Here is a 21,262-nt window from a genome sequence, read left to right as displayed (position 1 = left end):
TCCTATGCCCTGGGGGCTTCAGGGGCTGCCAGCATCACCACTGGAGAATAGCCTGCAGCCCCCTGGGTGCTGACCGAAGCCCCGTGCTCTCTCTGCAGCTGGGGTATGGCCGTCAATGTGTACTCCACATCCGTGACCAGTGAAAATCTGAGTCGCCATGACATGCTTGCGTGGGTCAACGACTCCCTGCACCTCAACTACACCAAGATTGAGCAGCTGTGTTCAGGTGCAAGGCTTTGGAGGGGAGGAGGCTCCGTAGGAGGGAGGGAAAGGGCAGCTGGGGAGCACTCACATACACACCCCTCCACAGTGTTCCCCTGGGCTGAGGGAGGCACCTCCACCAGCCAGGCTGTGGAAGTTAGTCAGGAAACACAAGAGGTAGGAGATACTTATGGGTTGAAAGCTATACAAAGTCATAGCACGAGCTCCTGTCTAGATCATCCGGGTCAAATCTCAGCTCCTCCACTGGCAGTGAACCCTGGGCAAGTCTCCTCAGTTCTCTTGGTGCCAGTTTTCCCATCCCTAAGATAGAACTACCTGTGCAGCACAGGCTCCTGTTGGGATTGGATGACACATACATCTAATGTGGTGCAGGTACATTATGTACCCATGCTATGCATCCATAAGCAGTAACTGCTTTTATTCTTGGGCAGTCCTTTTATCTTTGGGGATTCTGGCCATGTCTATCCTGAAAGTTAGGGCTTTCCCCTGCCCCCAGGACAGGGAGAAACGAAGAAGAAGAGACCAGGGTTGGGGCTTTTGGGGGCAGAGACAAGTGAAAGACATTGCTGAGACGGCCCAGGCAGCCCGACTCCTCCACAGGGGCAGCCTACTGCCAGTTCATGGACATGCTCTTCCCCGGCTGTGTGCACTTGAGGAAGGTGAAGTTCCAGGCCAAGCTAGAGCATGAGTACATCCACAACTTCAAGGTGCTGCAAGCAGCGTTCAAGAAGATGGGTGTTGACAAAGTAGGTGTCTGCACCCTGGGACGGGGTGGTGGGGTGGGTCTCTGAAGCCGTGTGGGTATGGAAAAGAAGATTGCCCACCAGCCAGGCCATCGCTGAGGTCACTCCAGTGCTCACATTGCTGCCCACCTCTGCAGCAGAGGGAGCCCAAGAGGCCCAGGGGAAAGCTGCCCCCCCCCCACACCTGACATCCCACGATAACATCCCTTCCTCTTCCTCCTCCCCCCTCGGAGCCCTCCCCAATCTAGACCCAAGGACTCTGTGTACTGATGCTGTTAAGTTGCATTTCTCTGTAGGTCCCAAGAAAAGCTTTTTGCTCTTCTGCCTCGATGGCCCCAAAGCGGTGGGTCCTGAGCCTCCAGCCCACACACAGCGGCAGTGGCAGAGCCAAGGGATGCCTCCCACACCCTCCTCCTGTGCCTGCAGGAGAGGTCCAGGCCTCCCAGCCGACCAGTCTGCTGCGGTGCTGCGGGCACAGGGCTGCTGGGGGGCTGGATGGGGTGGAGGTGGCAGAGGAAGAGGCTGCTGCAGCCCCCCAGAGGGGGCTGGCTTTCCCAGGGCGGTGGCAGGTGGCTAAAGCGCTCTGTTATGTGGTCTATTTCAGATCATTCCCGTAGAGAAATTAGTGAAAGGAAAATTCCAAGATAATTTTGAGTTTATTCAGTGGTTTAAGAAATTCTTTGACGCAAACTATGATGGAAAGGATTACAACCCGCTGCTGGCGCGGCAGGGCCAGGATGCAGCGCCACCTCCTAACCCAGGTGATCAGATCTTCAACAAATCCAAGAAACTCATTGGCACAGCAGGTAACGTGCCCGAGCCGGGGGAGGGAGTGTGGGGGCTGGGCCGGCTTGGCAGGGGGAGGTGGGGGGCTCCACAGCCAGGAGCCGCCACCCCCTGGGCCACCGGCCTGGCCCTACCCCGCCTGGAGGAGACTGTTATCACGGAGTTCAGATGGCGTCGCTTGCTCCCCACCTAGACTAGAGGCAGTCCCCACAGTGGGGCGAGAGGGCTCGCCAAGCCTACTCAGAGAAGAGCCGTCAACACCGCCACAGCGGCAGCTGGTGGCAGGAAGCCCCATGGCACCTGGTTCCATAGCATGAGCCAACTTGTTGGCCCTCCAGATCATGGGGCCTGAGGTGGCATGGTTTGTCTGCACAAGACCCCACCCCTCCAAGACCAGCACCACCTGCTGACTGTGGGAGCCTGTTCATGTCTTCTTCATCCCAAAGGCTGAGTCTGAAGTCCTCGAGAGAGGAGTCCCTCAAAATGAGTTTTTGTCTAGAGCCAAGAGAAGCTTACAGGAGGCCATCCAGGGTGGGGAGGGGGAGGAGGCAGAGAGCAGCCCCAGCCCGCGTCTGAGCCCGTCATAGCAGGGCCGCCTCCTCCGTTTGCGCTGCTGTCCTGCCTGGGCCTGAGCCACCCACCCGCTTGCTTTGCATTAGAAGCAGCTGCACCTGCTAGCAGGTGCCTTGGCTGGACAGCAAGTAGCCATCGCATGCCGGCTCTGCTGGGATGGGGGTGGGGGGTGAGTTTCTGCATCCTGGACAGCAGAGGGCTCTCCAGAGCCCATCGGAAGACAGGGACCAGAGAGACCAAGCGGGATTCTGATGTATTTCTCCGGTTCCAGCTGTCAGTTACAGGAGACCCCTGAAGCCAAGCCCCCCACACCCAGGTCCCCACTTTCCCCAGTTTCTCTTCCCAGTGTCGTTCAGGTCCCCACCTGCACACCTCACCCTTGACCTCCCGGCAGCCCCTGCTCTCCCAGGCTTGCCAGCCGGCTGCCCAGCTGCTGCAGTAGCACACGTGGCCATGGCTCGAGGCCTAGATGTAGAGGCCCTCTTTGGGGATGGGGGTGCCTGCCTGTCGCATGGCCGTCCTCGCCCCAGATTATGTTGTGCCATGTGGGAGCCATGGGCTCCCATGGTCTCATGTGTCTCTTCCTGTCCTCTGGGCAGTTCCACAGAGGACATCTCCCACAGGCCCCAAAAACATGCAGACTTCTGGGCGACTGAGCAACGTAGCCCCACCCTGCATCCTCCGGAAGAACCCCCCAGCGGCCCGCAATGGCGGCCATGAGACCGACGCCCAAATTCTGGAACTCAACCAACAGGCAAGTGGGGATGGGGTGAGAAGTGAGTTGCCACCAGCCAGGGCCCAAAGAGGAGGAGGAGGAGGCCCAGTGGGTGAGGGGCTCCGAGGCAGGGGTCCCTTGGCCTAACAGGAGTCCCCTCTGGCCCTGCAGCTCTTGGACTTGAAGCTCACGGTAGATGGGTTGGAGAAGGAGCGTGACTTCTACTTCAGCAAGCTCCGTGACATTGAGCTTATCTGCCAGGAACATGAGAGCGAAAACAGCCCCGTGATCTCGGGCATCATTGGCATTCTCTACGCCACAGAGGTGAGCCCACCCTGTGCCTGCTGCAGCCCCCAGGCCCTCTGACCGCTCCCCAGCTCTGTCCTGGACCCTAATGCCAGAAGGAAGGAGCCTTGGAGAATATGAACTGATGAAGAAATGGGTGCTAACAGGGAATGTAGCACCTGAGCTCCGGGGCCACCCTACTCGTGGGGGAGGCTGGCTCCTAAGCTGCTGGTATAATCCACCTGCTCCTCCCCTCCCTGCTCCAGGAAGGATTTGCACCCCCTGAGGATGACGAAATTGAGGAACACCAACAAGAAGACCAGGACGAGTACTGAGAGCGGCCGAAGCCCTGGCTGACCGCACGGCCTCCGTACTGCCCCTCCCCACATCCCTCCCAACATTATAATCCTTTCCGTACAGCCAACGGCCGGCCTGGTGCTTGGTGTCAGTGCCACAGCGGCGAGAGCAGGGACAGGGCCAGGCGGCAAGGGGGCAGGCAGAGGCCCAATGGGCGGGACCCCTGCCCACTCTCCACCCCTATTTATTTCCGTTGTCTCCACCCCAGGGTGCAGCTGCCACCCACTCAGCCAGCCCCTTGTCCCTCTCCAGCAGCCAGCAGCTATATATTGGACAAAGTCATTGGTATATTTTTACTTACCAGATTCTCCTTGCACTTTACCTGTTCTTTCCCAGGGCTGAGAGCAGTGGGCTTAGGGGCAGTGTGCCCAGCTTGGATTCCCGACCCCATGGCCAGAGGCTGGGACAGGACTCGCCAACTTATTTATTTTTTTTTTTCCACTTAACCTGGAGTGGAGGGGAATGCTGTTGTCAGGAGAGGGAGAAGGGGGGAGGGGGCCGAGGAGGCAGTGCTGTGGCCTGGGGGTCAGGGAGAGGGAGGGGCGCATGCAAGGGATGGAATTGACCCCCTGGCCCCTCCTGGCTCACCCACCCTGGCCCCTGCCTCCTACCCGCAGCATTGCCCCAGGCCCTAGCCACGCCCTCCTGCAGCCTGGCTCATACCACACAGACTGTCTAGCCCCTCCTGTGCGCCCACCCCTACCCCTGCCCCTCAGGCACCAGCCTGCGTCCATCCGTGTTCACTTTTATTTAAATAAACGTGTGGTAAAAGTCCTCTGAGTGGCACCTGGGTCTTGGGGCTTGGCACTGCCCATGTGCCACCTGCCCCTCTCCTGGGATGGTGGCCCCCTCTTACCAGAAGTCAGGCCCACCACTGGGCTTAGGGCCCGGTTCGGGCCTAGGTCCATCCTCCCGGCACTAGGGACAGTCTAGAAGGGAAGCCATGGGGGGGGATCCCCGCCCACTGTACCTGATGAGGGACAGGTCTGAGGTGGCAGCTGCGATGTCCGGTGGCCCAGTCAGGAGTCTGTGGGGCAACAAGGCAACCTGGCCAACAGGAGATTTCTTTCAGCCTTTCTTGGGGACAGACACCTCTTACACTCCTTTACTAAAGCTCACATGGCTCTCAGCAGCAGTGCAACTGAAGACAATGTCCCTGGGATAGCCAGCTGACATGGTCACACAGCAAGTTCTGACCACTGTGGCCAGGACAGCATTTTCCTCCAATGTCCTAATGGAAACAGGGAGCTAGCAACCCCGTCCACCAGCCAGGGAGTGCCTGGCAAAGTCCAACAGAGACCAAGAATATGAGTTCCTGGGGGCCCTTCATCTCCTCCCAAAGGAGAACCACATGTGGCATGACTCACCCATGAGGGTAGAAACGCAGACTGGAACTTAGACCTCGGAAAGCAAATTGGTTCCCTGAACACCCATCTGTCTCCCACTCAGGCTCTGAGTTCAGGAACACGTGAGCTCCACCTGGCAACCCAGGCCCCAACTCACAAAGTGCTTGGGAAGTGACTTACATCTATCCCCTAGTGGCCTGGATGCTGCAGATGGCCTGCTAGCCCACTTCCAGGAAGGGAACGAGGAAGTCCTCCCACATCACCCTTCTGTGTGCTTCCACCGTGGTCCAGGACCACGTGCTGTGTGTTCCCTCCTCTGCCACTGTGGAAATCAGGTGCAAGGAGGGAACAGGAGTTGACCCTATCCCAACTGCCACCTCTTTCCCCCTCCCCATCCCAGCCTTCACATAGCCCATTTTCCTTTTCCCATGGATCAGACTGCTTTCCTAGGGTCTGGAGGACAAAGCCGAGATTGGCAGTAAGGCCCTTGGCCTGTGGGCACGGACCTCTTTCCAACTGCAGCAGCTGCAAACTCCCAGCCAGCACCATCACCCTCTTAAGTCAGTAGGAACAGAAAACTGGCATGTTCTTGCCGCCCCTTCTCGACCCCTTACAGTTTGCTTCTGTCTACTCCTGAAGGCAGCCACCCGTCCCTCAGCTGTTCTGCTCACAAGAACCTCACCTCTATTCTTGCTGTTACTCCTAAGCTTAAGTATGAGCCTTACCCAGTACATCTTAGGTAGCACCTTCCCTCTCATGCCAAATCAACCTCGTTTTACCTTCCCTCACCCTCTGCTGCACAAGTCTTGGGGTCTCCCTGCGCACTGAAAGCACGTGGTAGAGATCTGAGGAGTAACCCCTCTGCGTGACCCCTGGGGGCTGGGCAGCCCCACCACTGGACGTTGGAATTGACATTCCTGGCCAGAGCTAAAGCCAAAGCCAACCTCTCTGCTGCTCAGAAGAGGGGTCCTGGGCTGTCACAGTCCCCAATCCCAGACTCTTTTGCCCTCCCCTGACAAGAGTCCATTCTCCCCTTTCTGACCCTGGAGACCCTCCACAGCCAACCTCAAGCCCCGTCCCCCTTCTGCATTCGCTGGCAAAAGTTTCATATTGCCATTAAAGTGTAATCAGTAAAAGAAAAATCAGCATTTCTCAGTAAGTTCTCCCCTGGTGGTGAGAACTATTTCCAAGTTATCCTTCTGGCGGCGCTACTAGAAAGGAGGTTGAAATGTCCACCGAGTCTCTTCGCGCAGTGACCTTCACACGGTGGGTGCGCGGGGCTGGTGTCGTCATCATCACCTCCCATCCAAGAATTTTTGCGTGAGTAGGGGTCGGCAGAACCGAGACTACAAGTCCCAAGATGCCTTGCGGCGGCGCGCAAGTTGCAAAGACGTGGCAGAGTGCGGCGCGCCCGCGCGCACCGGAAAGCAGGGAAGTTGCTGGGGAGGGCGAGGAGGGTTGCAGCTATGGCGGCGGCCAAGATTGCGGGTGGGGGACGCTGGGAAGTGGTGAGGAAGGGTCGACGGCCTGGGACCGCTGGCGGAGGCGGCAAGCGAGGAGGTGGCGGCGACCGTCGGGCGCTCGGAGAGGCGAACGGGTGGAAATACGACCTGACCCGTGAGTATCCAGCCGGTCCATCGCCCGTCCGCTGGCGCCCACCGATCCCGGCCTGCCCCGGCTCGGGCAGTTACGAGTAACTGCCGGAGCCTGGGGGCCGGGCGCTCCGAGCTCCAGCTAGCTGGCTGGTCCCCGGCACCACCCTTACCTTGTGTCTGGAGAGGCCAACAGCACAGGCTGTCGGGGGGGATGACCTCGCCTCCGGGATGAATGGACTGAGTCCAGCCCAAGTTGGACCTCCCTGTCCAGGACCACGTGCTGGAGGGGCCGGGAGTCTTTTTCCGAACATGCATTCCGCTGCACACAGCCTCCCAGCTGGCCCTGGCCCTCCCCAGGCAGGTGTCTAAGAGAAAATTGGGAGGGCAGACATCCCGGCTACGGATACCTGACGCCCCCTCCTTTAGTCACCGGCTGGTGCAGGAGGGTCGGACAGGAGTCCAGCAGTGGGAGGTGGTCGCAGCGGTGGCCCTGGAGGCTGGGAGACTCGCCACTTGTTGATTGCCATAGAGTCGTCACTTGGGAGCCCATAGGAGTGGAGGGTAGAACCCAGCCAGAAACAGCCAGTGTGCCCAGACTAAATGACCACTGACCAGAGTAGCCATTCCGCTAAATCCTGCCCCTCTGCTAGTTCCCACGTCTTCTGGTTTGTCCAATAAAGAACCACTTCATGTCTTTACAAGCCTTGGTGAACACAAGAGCTGTGACAGCCACAGCTGGGAGGGGCTCCCTGCCTGCTCTTTAAGCAACTCCTGCCCGCAGTTAAGTGACAGCATGAGGGAAGGGACTGCTGCTGGTCCTGTGAGGCTTTGGGAACTCAGAGAGGGGCCCCCTTTCCCTTCCCATCTTTACCCCAGCTCCCATCCAGACCACCAGCACCCTGTACGAGCGAGGCTTCGAGAAAATCATGAAGCGGCAGAATAAGGAACAAGTTCCTCCACCTGCTGTAGAGCCCAAGAAACCTGTCAACAAGAAACAACCCAAGAAGGCAGCCTCCGTCACCAGCCAAAACCAGAAGCAGGGCCGCTTCCGCAGCCTGGAGGAGGCCTTGAGAGCCGTGAGTGTGCCTGAGGGACAGGGGAGGCCCTGAGAGCCGTGAATGTGCCTAAGAAGGCGGGATTCAGGACCGGGATGGCTAAGAGGAATCGTTCATTGAAAGTCGGCAAGCTCAGGGGAGCACGGCGCTTACACATAGAGCAGAAAGGAAGTAGGGATGCTTGTAGGGAAAGGAATCAGGAGAGGCTGCAAGATTGGGCGCTCCAGGAGAACTGGAGAAGCCAGTGTGGCTCTGCTCCGGTGGGAGCAGTGGTCTGTGGTTTCTGGCTGCAGGTGCCAAAGCCCCCTGGATCAGCGTCTCTGCTGTCCTTTCTGAAGCAGCATTGTGTGATTCCCTCAATTTTGGTCTAAAAGCAGGAAACCCTTTGTTCTTCCTAACCTGCGAATTGGACTGTGCCCTCCCCCTCCACACCTCCTCTCGCTTCCCCTCACTCACCCTGATGTGGGGGGTGTCCCCGGCAGCTGGACGTGGCAGCTCTGCAGAAGGAACTGGACAAGAGCCAGAGCGTGTTCTCTGAGAACCCGTCCGTGTGGCTGAAGGACCTGGCCAGCTATCTCAACTACAAGCTCCAGGCTCCTCCCAGTGAGCCCACACTGAGCCAGCATACTCATGGTTAGTTTTTACAACTCCCCTCGAACTCAGACAAGTTCCAGAAAAGTCTGAAAGAGCCGTTTGTTACGGACAGAGCCCCCTGCTGCCCACTGCCTTGATTCTGTGAGCGACTTGAGCTACTGTTGCATCGAAGCGTCGGGGGCCCATGGGCAAGGGAGGGCGCACAGGGCCATCCATTTCCCCTCACAGTTCTCAGGGAGTGCCCAGCGCCAGCACTCACTGCAGGGCTGCCGTCCCCAGATTATCCCTACAGCCTGGTGAGCCAGGAGTTGCGTGGCATCATCCGAGGTCTCCTGACAAAGGCAGCAGGATCCCTGGAGCACTTCTTTGACCATTGTTTGTTCACTATGCTGCAGGAACTGGATAAGACCCCAGGTAAGAGGTGCCCGGAGGCATTACACCACTCTGGGAACTACTTTCTCCATGCACCCAACATGGTGGCCGAGTGGTTGTTTCCAAGCAGAGAAAGAAGTGAGTGTGGATACCCAGTCCAGAAAGGGAGGGGAAAGTTGGGGTTCACAGAGCCTAACTCACAGCTGCCGGGGGGAGCCTTTGGGTTTGGGGTGCCCAGCAATGGGAGCAGGTCTGAAGAGGTGTCTCCTCAGGGGAGTCGCTGCATGGCTACCGCATCTGTGTCCAGGCCATTCTGCAAGACAAGCCCAAGATTGCCACCACAAACCTGGGCAAGGTGAGCCCAGGACGGGGCAGGGGCTGCTGGACTTGGGGCTAAGAACAGTAGGAGACACTTCCAGGCCAGCAGCACTAAGTGCTGCCGTGAGTGCTGGCTTGCGCATGCTTTGGATCCGTGTGAGGCAGGTGCCGCTGTTGTTCCCGTTTTATAGACGGGCAAGTTGAGTCACAGGGGTTCAGCAGTTTCCAGAGTGGCAGGGTGTGGGCAAGGCCCTTGCTCCGACTCGCTGCCCCTCCTCTCCCAGCGGATTCTTGCCCCTGGCATTGAGGGGCAATGGGTGCTTTCCTGCTCTAGCTGACTTCCCCCACCCCCTCCCGCCCTGTCTCCTAGTTCCTGGAACTCCTGCGATCCCACCAGAACCGACCAGCAAAGTGTCTGACCATCATGTGGGCCCTGGGTCAAGCAGGGTTTACCAACCTCACTGAGGGACTGAAAGGTAACAGCAAGTGGGGAAGAGAGAGTGCAGGTCTTAGAGCCAGGGAGCTCCCCCTGGTGTTCCTGCCAAGGGTGGCGCGGCCTGAGTCGGCTCCCCAACTCTGACTCCGCAGTGTGGCTGGGCATCATGTTGCCTGTGCTAGGCATCAAAGCTCTGTCTCCGTTTGCCATCGCCTACCTGGACCGGCTGCTCCTGTGAGTGATGGGGCCCCACGAGGGGCAGGCCCAGCTTGTCTGCAGCGGTTGTGTGGGCTGAATGGATGCTATAGTCCTGGTCTCTGTAGATGCGGGGTTATCAGGACCAGCTCCTCCCACCTGCCCTGCGATGCTGACAAGGGGAGCGGAGCCATCGTGGACCAGGGGCCCCATTTATGCTGCTTCTCCTAGATGTTGGCTTGGCTAGGGTTGTGGCCAAAGCAGCTGGCCTGATGGGGAGTTTGTCACAAGCCTGTCTCTTCCCTCACAGGATGCACCCTAACCTCACCAAGGGCTTTGGTCTGATCGGCCCAAAGGACTTCTTCCCGCTTCTGGACTTTGCATATATGCCCAACAACTCCCTGACACCCAGGTAGGACAGCCTGGGTGCATCGGCCGGGCAGTGGTCCTGGCACAGGCTCAGGTCTGTGTGGTACAAGGTTGATTCCAAATGTTCATGGAAAACAGAAAAAGTTTCAAAATCCATTCATGTCATAGCTCTTCACAGGGTTCATGGGAAATGCATATGACAGAAAGAATGCATGGATTTTGAATTTTTTTGGATCACAATAGTAAACTTATTTTTAAATTCATTTTTTTGCAAAGTTTATTAAGTTCCCTTGTATTTCCACCCAAACCTGGAAGTTCACAGGTAGATTTCTAGGAATCGAGGAGCCTCTTGCTTTGTGATGTGATTGGCATGTGGGTGTTTTCTTCGTTGTGGGGGGTGGGTAGCAGGTCTGTGGTTTGCAACAGATGTTCCAATTAATCTTTTGTTGTTATTGTTAAGATGTATTTGTTTGAAAAAGTGACAGAGAGAAGTGGAGACAGAAAAAGAGATCTTTCATCTTCTAGCTCACTACCCAGATGGCCTCAGCAGCCAGGGCAGAGCCATAATGAAGGCAGGAGCCAGGAGCTCCAGCCAGTCTCCCACACAAGTGGCAAGGGCCCAAGTACTTAAGCCATCTTACACAGCTTTCCCACACACATTAACGGGGAGCTAGATTGAAGTGAAGCAGCCAGGACTGGAGCCCAAGCAGCAGCCTAACCCACTACATCACAGTACCAGCCCCCTCCCAGGAGGCATCACAAGGCCCCTAGTAGCTCCCCACTTGGGCAGGGCAGGGCAGGGGTTCCAAGGCAAGCAGAAGGTTCCCTGTGGCACACAGCTGCATGTATAGCCTGTGCATGGCTCTCCTCCTCACCCCAGCCTGCAGGAACAGCTGTGTCAGCTCTACCCCCGCCTGAAGGTGCTGGCATTCGGGGCGAAGCCGGAGTCCACCCTCCATACCTACTTCCCTTCCTTCCTGTCCAGAGCCACCCCTAACTGTCCCCCTGAGATGAAGAAAGAGGTGAGAAAACAGTGGGAGCTGCCCTACCCTTTGCCAGGGGTGTCTTGCAGTGGTCTCTGCCAACAAAGGCCCTGCCTTCAGGGAGCCCGTTCCCCAGACCTTTCTCGGCCCACTCCTTGCAGCCGCCTGCCCCACCCACTCCCATGTTGGCCTTGGAGGGACACCCCTAAAGGGCAGCACACGCAGGTCCAAGAGACTGTGAACGCCCTGCCGCTGGTGAACCAATGGTGTGTGAGCTCAGGCTCTGGGTCGGGAGCCCCCAAGCACCCTAAACACCTCTCAAGGCATCTTCACATCTCAGCAGCACTGTTCTCAGAGTGCATATGCCATGCACATGGCCTCTCGCTCTCTTCCTCATCAGCCAGTGTCTCTAGCAGTCTTTCGCTCTGTCTTTTGTCACAGCTGCTGCGTAGCTTGACCGAGTGTCTGACTGTGGACCCTATCAGCATCAACGTCTGGAGGCAGCTGTACCCCAAGCACCTGTCACAGTCCAGGCAGGTGGGGGTGGGGGTCGCTTCCCAGCCCAAGGCTGATTCATAGCCATGTTCATAGTGGGGTGGGCACATGGGTCCCTATTCTGTGGGCTCACGCCTCAAAAATGGGTGGGAGCAGTGCTGTTCCCATTGGGCGAGGGGGAGGGAGGGCCTTCCCATGAGAAGGGTGGAGCAGGCCGCCTGACGGGAAGGGCTGCTTTCCCCACAGCCTCCTGCTGGAACACTTGCTCAGGACCTGGGAGCAGATTCCCAAGAAGGTGAGGCACCTGGACATCGCGACACACTGAGCTGTGTCTGGCTTGTGGCCTGGGGCCCCTCTGCCACTGTCTCAGCTTCCTGAGCAAGCTGGTGCCCTGGGCACAAAAGTGAAGCAAGGGAGAAGCGCGGGGCTCCAGGGGCCTGGCGCTCTGTTCTCAGCCCGCATCTGCTTACTCTGTAGGTGCAGAAGTCCTTGCAAGAAACCATTCAGTCCTTCAAGCTTACTAACCAGGAGCTGTTGGGCAAGGGCAGCTGTAGCAGTCAGGATGTTGCCACCTGTGATGTGGCCTGCAAGGTGCCGACGCCACCCGGCCTCCCACCCCCACTGCCCTGGATATCCATCTCATTGGCACACCCTGGGTTGGGCCGGCATTGCATTCCTGCCCCACCCCCTGTCCCTGCCTGTGGAACCCTCTGCTGCCTCCTGTAGCCCACGTGAGGCCTTGACCCTTTTCCTAGCAGGGCTGCCTTGAGGCCTGCTGGATGGCCCAATCCTACTTCCTCTCCCCTCTGACCACTGTTCCATTCTACCAACTCCTAGGGCTTGTTGCAGCAGGCACGGGGCCCTGGGTTGCCATGGAGGCGGTTGCTGCTGCTGCTGCTGGTCTTTGCCGTAGGTTTCTTCTGCCATGACTTCCGGTCACACAGCTCTTTCCAGGGTAAGTATTAAGTGCCAAACAAGGAAGATAGGGTGGTGGTGGGCACAGAGTTAGGGGTGCCCTCTACTCTGCCCAATAACACACACACTGTTCTGATCATTCCTCAGTATTGCAGATAAAGTTCATGCAGATGGTTCTGTCCACAGCTAAGAGGGCAACACTCCAGGTTGGGCTGACCTTGGTAGTGTAGACACACTTGCATATTCATGGCACCCATGGAGTGGGTGTGGCCTCCTCACTCCTGGGGACACGGAAGTTCAGACTTAGCAATGAGCTCAAAATCACAACTAGTAAGTGAAGGGCAGACACTGCAGCCCAAAGCTTTGGGGCTCAGCCCTCGGGCCTCTAGGAGCTCTGTGAGCACCCTTGGTTCTGCCTCCACTGCCTCACGGTGCTTGCCATGAGGCCTGTAGTGTCCCCCTGGTGCCTGCCCCCCTCGTCTCCCAGCTCACCAGAGGCCCCTGTCCTCAGCCTCCCTTGCTGGTCGGTTGCTGCAGTCTTCTGGTTTCTTGCCTGCTAGCCAACAAGCATGTGCCAAGCTCTACTCCTACAGCCTGCAGGGCTACAGGTGAGCTGCTCCCAGGGCCGGGCAGGGGTGGGAAAGAAGTCTCGGCTGGCCCTGGCATCCCCGAGGGTGGTGAGAGCACCCGTGCTTTACCTTCCCCAGCTCTTCCTTGGGAGAGCAAGCTGGCCCTAGGAGGTTCTCTCCTCCTCTTTCCTAACAGCTGGCTAGAGGAGACCCTGCCGGCCTGCGGCTCCCACCTGTTGACTGTGGTGCAGCCTAGCTTGCAGCTGGCCTGGGCACACACCAACACCACAGTTAGCTTCCTTTCCACCCACTGTGCCTCCTTGCTGGCCTGGGTCAGTGACAGCCTCACGAGTCTCTTTGAGAGGGTAAGCTGGGGACGGGGAGGCTGGGCAAGGGCAGCCCATGTGAAATAGCTCCTTAGGGCCAGGCTGCATCCCTGGGCCTGGATCCCATCTTTTCTCTGTGGTCTGGCTGCAGATCCAGCTCTCAGACACCCTGCCCCAGCTGCTGCATTTCCTGCGGGAGCTGCTCTTGCTGCTCTACCAGAATGTGCTGCTGCCCTTGTGGCACCTGCTGCTTGAGGCCCTGGCCCGAGTCCAGGAGCACTTCCACGAGGCGTGCAGGTGAGACCTTCACCAGGGTTCTGACAGACTCGCCTGGCGGTCCCACTGCCTGGGCACAAGCACAAGGGCCTCCCTGTTGAGGTTCTTGCACTGCCCTCTCCGTCGCTTGTCCTTGGCCACCATGAGATGAAGGCTGTGGGTCTGAACTCTACCCAAATCCTGACCTCAGGAATATCTTGCTTTCCTCCCAGAGGTGAGGTGACCTGGGACTGCGTGAAGACACAGCTCAGTGAGGCTGCCCACTGGACCTGGCTCTGCCTACAGGACATCACCGTGGCTTTCTTGGACTGGGCACTTGCCATGATATCCCAGCAATAGACACAGCCACTGGTGTCTGTCATGGGGCAGGACATCTGAAACTGCTGGGAGATAAGAGGGATTGGCTCTGCATGGGCATCTTTTGTACTTGGTGCCTGAGGTCCATCTCCCAGACGAGTGACCAGTTAGCTCTGCCCCAATTCTACCTTTCATGGGGCCTGGCTCCAGAGCTGCCTCGGCCTCCCACACACAGCTCCCAGCCCCCTTAATAGGCTGGCAAGCTCCCTCAGCTGCCCTCCTTTCTCCTCTTGCCACTTCCCTCCATCTTGAGGTACCCCTAAAACCTCACACAGCTCACCTCCAGAAAGATGGAGCTCCCAACCAACAGCAACTCCTACATTCTTCTTGCACATGAGTCCTGTGCAAGACCTTAGCAGCCCCCTGTGCCCTTTCTTGATCACATTTTTGGCCACAGAAGAAGGAAAGGGAGACCCAGAAGAATCTAAAAGAGTACAGCATCATAGCAAAAGCAGCTTCCCCTCTCCACAGCCTCAGGGTGGCCGTCAGCAGACACCAGGACTGGGTGGAAATCGCCTCTTGCCTCTGAGGCTCAACTTAGGCCCCTAAGGCCTTCCGACATTCACATCCCTGTGTCCTTCTCTTCGTTTCCCTTCTGCACTGCCCACTCCACCATCCATGGAGAGCAGAGTACGAGCGCCTGTGTCCCTTGTACCCAGGGCTCTTCATCAGTCTGAGCCATGTGATGCGGCAGGTGGCCACTGGGTGTGCCTGCTCAGTGGAATAAAGGACCCAAACTTGATTTCCAGCTTTGCTGTCTGCGTCCTTGAAGAGGAATTCCAAGTCTTGGGACAGGACAAAATAAGGGGACCCACTTTACTGGGAATTTTAGCCACGGGGTAGCTGAGCTGCTGGCAGGGAAAGCCAATCTGTGATTCTAAAGCCTGGCCTGGTGGGGCGTCTCGACATCCCCTCACTCTTGTCATTAGGCTGTCTGACTTGCCGCTGATTCATGTCGCACAGTTTCCCTTAATAGCACCAGTATGTTATGCTTGGAAGGACGGGGAGAGGGTGGAATTTCCTAAGGGAATTCTTGGCCAATAATCAAAGTGCATCCTCTCCTTGCCTGTACTTTCATTTAATAATTGATTCATTTTCTAAGGCACTCAGTGAAAGGTTTAGAATACTCCAGAGACAAGATCCAAGGTTACCATCAAAGCCTGGGGCTTTATTGTTTTGTTTGTTGGAAGATCAGACACAGATCTAGACACTGATACACTCCCCAGATGCCTGTAACAACTTAGAGTCTCATTCCAGGTCTCCATGTGGGTGACAGGGACCCAAGTGCTTAAACTGCCATCTGCTGCCTCCCTTCCAAGATGTGCATTAGCAGTAAGCTGGATTAAAAGCAGATCCAGAACTCAAACCTTAAACCTAGGGACTGGGATGTGAATGTGGTCATCCCACGCTGGCTCTCAAGTGCTGTGCCAAACAAGCCAACCCCTTCTGTTTTTAGGAGTTAGGCTAAGATGACTGGTTCTTCAGGTTTCTTCCCTTGAGTGTCAGAAATCTAAGTAGCAGTGGAGAGAATGCTGTCTGCCCCAACTAGGGCTTTTGGCTGTTTTCCACACAAATGCCCAGCGACAGCTCATCTGGATAATCCACCTCCAAGCCCATATGGGCACCAGTTTGTGACCCGGCTGCCGCACTTCCCGTCCAGCTCCCTGCCTGTGGCCTGGGAAAGCAGTACAGGATGCCCCAAACCATTTGGACCCTGCACCCACATAGGAGACCCAGCAGAAGCTCCTGGCTCCTGGCTTCAGGTCAGTTCAGCTCCAGCCATTGTGGCCACTTGGAGAATGAACCTACAGGTAGAAAGTCTCTCATCTCTCCTCTCTGTAAATCTATCTTAAAACAAACAAGAAATGCCATGATGACCTGTGGCAGTCATGTCCAGCACTCCCTCGCTTTTCAGGCAGCGAGGTTTAAAGGAGCAGAGGTAGGAAAGTGGACCAAATGAGGTGTCAAAGACTGGCATCTTGCAGTTCTACCCACAACAACCCACCTCAGGGCAACCCCTTTGCTCCCCCGACAGTTGGCAAAGGGCCAAGGTTAGGACTGTGGGTTCCAGGAGCAGTTCTTCCCAGACAGGAAGAGGTTCTGTTGTTATGGAAAATGAAACCTTGTAATGCTATGTTCAAGGCAAGTTGGAGAGGGCTGGGAGCCTGGTTTGACAACTGTGAGGAACGTAGCACTGTAGTCCAGCTCCCAGAAGGCCACAGGCATGAGTTGTCTCCCAGTTGCCTGCTGCGCTGAGCTCATTGGGGTTCACCTGGTTTGGGACACCATAGCTCCTGGGGTGCAGTGTTTCCTTTCAGAAGTTTCATTGGGGTCTTCTGTCACAAGGGTGCTGATACTGACCTTAATTGCTTTATTTGGGTTTCCTGTTGAAGTAGCCCAGCTGTGCCCCTGCTCTCCAGAGCAGAGCCAGACAACCAGATGTTCATTTTTGCAGTTGTCAGCAAAGTGAAGTATAAGCTGAGCCAGGGTGAACTGGCAGGACCCCCCAGTGGCACTGACACACTCCAATGCCACAGAGCCACGTCTGGCTATGATGCCAGCTTCTCCTGCACAGGTGGCACATCGGAGGCTGCAGGGCAGTTGGCATGTGATCGTCTCACTGAGCTCAGATATTGACAGTTCTGCTGTGGACCTGCAGAATAAACACATGGTGACTCGTTTGGAAACACTTTCCTTCTCTTGGGCCCCAAAGCAAGTCTTTGTCTTGCTCTATGTGCCTATGCACAGCTTCAGGTTTGCAACAGGGAATCTCGGGGGAAGCCTGGCTCTTTACCAATGGGTAAGGCACTTCATACTCAAGGGGTCACTAGCATATGGTGGGTTGTCCTCCAGAACTGGGCCTCTCTGCCCTGCCCTTCTCAATGATCCAGGAGTTTACAAGGACAACCTACTGCCTGTATGTCTCAGTGTTTTACTATGTCTTCTCACCGAATGGAGTTTGGGTTTGAGTGGACACTTAGTGAATCGTCCCTTTGCTAGGACCACTTCACAATTCTGCCCACAAAAGGACCAGAGGAACAACTGGCCTTGTTTTTCCCAGGGTGGGATTCCATTCACACTGAGCAGTTGCATTTGGGGCAGCTTCCGCCATTACAAGTCTGAAAATATTTACTGAATATTGAATATTCTGCCTGTTAAAAATGCTAACTTTAGGTCCTGGCAAGGTAGTCTAGTGACTAAAGTCCTTACCTTGCATGTGCCAGGATCTCATATGGATGCTGGTTCATGTCCTGGCCGCCCCACTTCCCATTCAGCTCCCTGACTGTGACCTAGAAAAGCAGTCAAGGATGGCCCAGGGTCTTTGACCATACATCCACATGGGAGACTCCTGGCTCCTGGCTTCAGATTGGCTCAGCTCCTGCTGTTGCAGCCACTTGGGAAGTGAACCAGCAGATGGAAGATCTTTCTGTCTCTGTAAATCTGACTTTCTGATTTAACAAAACAGAAAAACAAACGCTAACTTCAAAGTGCTATTAGATGGGGGCCCAGCACTTGCCTTGCAGCCACCAGGATCCCATGTGGCTGCTGGTTCGTATCCCGGCTGCTCCACTTCACATGCAGCTTCCTGCTTGTGGCCTGGGAGGGCAGTCTGGGATGTGCCAAAGCCTGGGACCCTGCGTCCACGTGGGAGACCCAGAGGAGGTTCCAGACTCCGGGTTCTTGGCTTCTGGCTTCAGATCAGATAATTTCCAGCTGCTGTGGGCATTTGAGGAGTGAACCCAAGACAGAAGATCTTTCTCTCTGTATCTCCTTCTCTTTGTATATCTGCCTTTCCAATAAGAAAATAAAATAAACCGGACCTAGCAGTGTGGCTTAGCGGCTAAAGTCCTCGCCTTGAACGCCACAGGATCCCATATGGACGCTGGTTCTAATCCTGGCAGTCCCACTTCCCATCCAGCTCCCTGCTTGTGGCCTGGGAAGGCAGTCCAGGACGGCCCAAAGCCTTGGGACCCTGCACCCATGTGGGAGACCCAGAAGAGGTTCCAGGTTCCCGGCTTCGGATCGGCACAGCACCAGACATTGCGCTCACTTGTGGAGTGAATCATCGGACGGAAGATCTTCCCCTCTGTCTCTCCTCTCTGGATATCTGACTTTATAATAAAAATAAATAAATCTTAAAAAAGAAAAGAAAAGAAACCTTTTAAAGTCCTGTTGGATGTGACTTGCTCTCTTTTTCACTTTGGTAGACTTGATTTTTCAAAGCAGTTTCAGGTTCACGTCAGGACTGAACAAAAGTAAAAAGAGTCAGCCGCTCTCCCCCCACACACACAAGCCCCCTCGCGTTCAACATCCTGCACCAGTTTACTGCATTTATTGTAAATGGTAAAGCTACGTGAACCCCAAGTTCATAGTCCAATGTTCAGGTCCTCAGTTTGTGTCAGGCCTCCTATAGGTTTTGATAAGTGTGTAATGGTAGATGCCTATTAGTTACAACACCGTCCCATTGCCCTGCCAGCCCGTGCTCATGGCTTCGGCTCCCACACAGCCACTGCTCATGTTACTGTCTCCAGAGTTTAGTCTTAAAGCATCACAAAGTTGAGCTCATCATTTATCTTTCTCTTAGTAATACACCTGTACATTCTTCTGCATAAGAACATTCATTTTTGCAGTATTTAATAGCGAAAATTTAGACTGTAAGTGTTCCACAGAAAAGCCAGTATTTCTACAAATCGCAGTGACTTTACTATACTTTATTGACCTAGGAAAATGGCAACAACTGGTTGGGCTCAATTTGTCAAAATGTTGGCTATAGGGCCCAGCACAATAGCTCAATGGCTAAATCCTCACCTTGCAACCACCAGGATCCCCGTGGGCACTGGTTCGTGTCCTAGATGATCCACCTCCCATCCAGCTCCCTGTTTATGGCCTGGAAAAGCAGTAGAGGATGGCCCAAAGCCTTGGGACCCTGCACTGTGCGGGAGTCCAGGAAGAGGCTCCTGGCTCCTGCCTTCAGATTCACTTAGCTCCAGTCATTGTGGTCATTTGGGGAGTGAACCATTGGATAGAATATCTTTCCGTCTCCTTCTCTCTGTAAATCTGATCTGCTTTTCCAATAAAAACAAATATTTTTAAGAACAAAGAAATATTGGTTATATATTTTCAAGAACTGGAAACTAAACATGAGCAAATAGAGAAATTGGAGCCCTCATGCCTCAAGTGTGCACACTAACATAGACCACGCAGGAAACACTGGCAATTTCCTGAAATGTTAACCCCATAATGAACATGTGTCCCAGTTTTCCCACTTGCATAGACACACTCAGGTAAAACAGACACAGTCCACACAGTGAGGGGCATGCAAAATCTCAGGTACCATCACCCATCACAGCATCACATATAGCCCAAGTACCGCCAACAGACCATGGGTAAACAGAACAGTGCATGCCGAATGGCGGGCTATTCCCTCATCCACAGAAAGGGCTGAAGGATGGTGAAGGGATACAACCAGGAAGAGTTCCCCAAGCATTGTGTCAAATGAAAGAAATCAGTCACCAAGGTCACCGAAAGACTGCCTTTCTATGCACTCTCCCCAAGAGACAAATCCCTGGAGCCGGGCAGCAGACCAGAGAAATTCAGGGAAAGAGGGAATTGACAAGGGGGGGGGGGAGAGATGGGTGACTACTTGAAGGGATATTTTGGGGGTGATCAAGTTTTCAAACCAAAGGGAGGTGATATTTGCACGACGGTGAGTGTGCTCAATTCCAACTGTTCACATCAAAATGATTGTTACCTGAATTTCGCCTCGCTAAATTAAACGCATCAGCCATAAGTAAGTTCGGCTTCCCATAGCTAAACAGTGCTAAGCCGTCCTGCGCCCAGAAAGCTCCCCGCGCTCTGGCTCTCACACTCCGGAGACCGCAGCACCTGCAGCCAGCCACGGGGCCAGGCTCACCGAGGGAAAGCCCTAGCGGCTGTTCATCCCCGTGTCTCGTCGCGGCTGGGCCCTAGGGGACAGCCGAGACCTCGATTTTCACGCTCCGCCTGACAGAAAAGCACAGAACCCGTGGTGCGCCGGTGGCTGAAGGCGGCGCAGGCCTCCCAGTGGACCGCCCCGCCGGCGGGGCTCCCTGCGGAGTTGGGTCCTCCGTTTTCAAAGTCCCCTGGCTTTCAGAAGAGCGAAGGCTTATGGGCTGACCTCGCAGGCCCAGCCGGCGGGATGCGGCAGAGGCGGGACAGCCGAGGGGTCTGCCCCGGGATCCCCCAGGAGAGGCAGAGGTGGAAGACCATTATTAGGCCCCCCAAAAGGAAAGCGGGCCGGTGCCTGAGCCCTTGGGGACCAGGGTCAGTATTGCGGGAGCTGCCACGGCCGCCCCCTCTCCTACGTGAGCCTCCGGGGTTGCAGGGGCCCCAGGCACCGCAGTCCTCCGCGCCGCCTGGCTGGCCCGCAGCAGCCTCGCTCAGGGCCGGATGGCCAGATCCTGGCCTGGCGTGAGTTAGCTGATAGAACATTCTTCCTCCACTCGGTGAGGCGCCGGCGGGCTGCTGGAACCCGAGAGGGCGTGGATCGGGCTGACCAATAGCTTTAGCAAGCCTGAAGGAGTAAGGTGGCCTCAACGAGTATTAAAGGGCAATGGCAGAATCTCCCAACAGCGGGGCCTTCGATAGCTCAGTTGGTAGAGCGGAGGACTGTAGTGGTTCGTTTGTGGCAATCCTTAGGTCGCTGGTTCGATTCCGGCTCGAAGGACTTCGTGTAAGATTTTTTTCTGTGTAAGGAGAAAGGTTAACTAGAGACTGTGGCTTTGCACTATGGAGGGTCCCATGCAGGGTCCCCAGTTAGGCTAGGGTACGGTCCTCGTGCTTGTTTGGACGAACGTACGTGGCTTTGTGAGGCTGTCTTATTTCCATTTGCTTCCATGTAAAAGGTTTTGCCCATGGTCTTTCTGGACTCCGCCAAATAAACTGCTAGGTTAAGATCCACCCAAGCGCTCGCCACTGGGCAGTGGGTGGCCCTTAACCCATAGGGTAAAAAGATGAGCAGTGCAGACAGCTGGGGGATTAGCTCAAATGGTAGAGCGCTCGCTTAGCATGCGAGAGGTAGCGGGATCGATGCCCGCATCCTCCACTCCACTTTTGCGCCTTCCTTTCATTTCCTTAGTGAATCTGAATCCGCAAAAACGGCCGAAACGCACCAAAAGGTGTTGGGCATTTTATTATGCAGCGGCATGAGAAGCAGGGGGACCGCTGAATTCCGTCCTTTCGTTTCGCAGCTGGGTCTCAGTGTCTCGCTCGGCTGCTCGGTCTGTTCCGGCTCCCTGAGGTGGGATCGTTAACCGACTTCCGGGACGGCGCAGCTGGAACCAGCCGCCAGACTGCCCCCCAACGGTTCTGGCCCAGGTGCCCACGACCACGCGAGGCGCC

The 21,262-nt window shown here is 55.9% G+C and overlaps 2 protein-coding genes and 2 non-coding genes across 8 annotated transcripts in view; all 4 read left to right on the top strand.

Moving 5' to 3' along the window:
• Window positions 1–3,748, top strand: part of MAPRE3 (microtubule associated protein RP/EB family member 3) — a 58,527-nt gene extending 54,779 nt beyond the window's left edge. For 3 of the 5 annotated variants that reach the window (XM_004582663.4, XM_012926235.2, XM_012926237.2), the window contains exons 2-7: window positions 99–226; window positions 823–968; window positions 1,570–1,771; window positions 2,924–3,078; window positions 3,211–3,363; window positions 3,591–3,748. In XM_004582663.4, the coding sequence (XP_004582720.1) occupies window positions 106–226; window positions 823–968; window positions 1,570–1,771; window positions 2,924–3,078; window positions 3,211–3,363; window positions 3,591–3,659 (846 nt within the window). In that variant the 5' untranslated portion in view covers window positions 99–105 and the 3' untranslated portion in view covers window positions 3,660–3,748. The remainder of the gene's footprint in view (window positions 1–98; window positions 227–822; window positions 969–1,569; window positions 1,772–2,923; window positions 3,079–3,210; window positions 3,364–3,590) is intronic. The other 2 variants (XM_058668163.1, XM_058668162.1) reach the window with 2 other exon arrangements.
• Window positions 3,749–6,448: 2,700 nt separating this feature from the next.
• On the top strand, window positions 6,449–14,624 carry TMEM214 (transmembrane protein 214). The gene is made up of 17 exons (XM_004582869.4): window positions 6,449–6,644; window positions 7,499–7,698; window positions 8,160–8,310; window positions 8,551–8,685; window positions 8,916–8,998; window positions 9,332–9,437; window positions 9,550–9,631; window positions 9,903–10,004; window positions 10,842–10,983; window positions 11,386–11,477; window positions 11,686–11,734; window positions 11,917–12,030; window positions 12,277–12,394; window positions 12,866–12,962; window positions 13,120–13,288; window positions 13,401–13,546; window positions 13,738–14,624. Exons 1-17 carry the CDS (start codon window positions 6,494–6,496, stop codon window positions 13,862–13,864), a joined length of 2,064 nt encoding a protein of 687 aa, XP_004582926.2. The 5' UTR covers window positions 6,449–6,493; the 3' UTR covers window positions 13,865–14,624.
• Window positions 14,625–20,499: 5,875 nt separating this feature from the next.
• Window positions 20,500–20,588, top strand: TRNAY-GUA (transfer RNA tyrosine (anticodon GUA)). Its single transcript is given in 2 exon segments — window positions 20,500–20,536; window positions 20,553–20,588. It is a non-coding gene; the product is annotated as a tRNA-Tyr (tRNA).
• A 305-nt stretch (window positions 20,589–20,893) lies between these two features.
• Window positions 20,894–20,966, top strand: TRNAA-AGC (transfer RNA alanine (anticodon AGC)). The gene has a single exon. It is a non-coding gene; the product is annotated as a tRNA-Ala (tRNA).
• Window positions 20,967–21,262: the final 296 nt, after the last annotated feature.

This window comes from Ochotona princeps, chromosome 8 (assembly GCF_030435755.1).
Source record: "Ochotona princeps isolate mOchPri1 chromosome 8, mOchPri1.hap1, whole genome shotgun sequence".
NCBI lineage: Eukaryota > Metazoa > Chordata > Mammalia > Lagomorpha > Ochotonidae > Ochotona > Ochotona princeps.
Note: the sequence above shows the minus strand (reverse complement) of the source record. Positions and strands in the feature narration are given on the sequence as shown.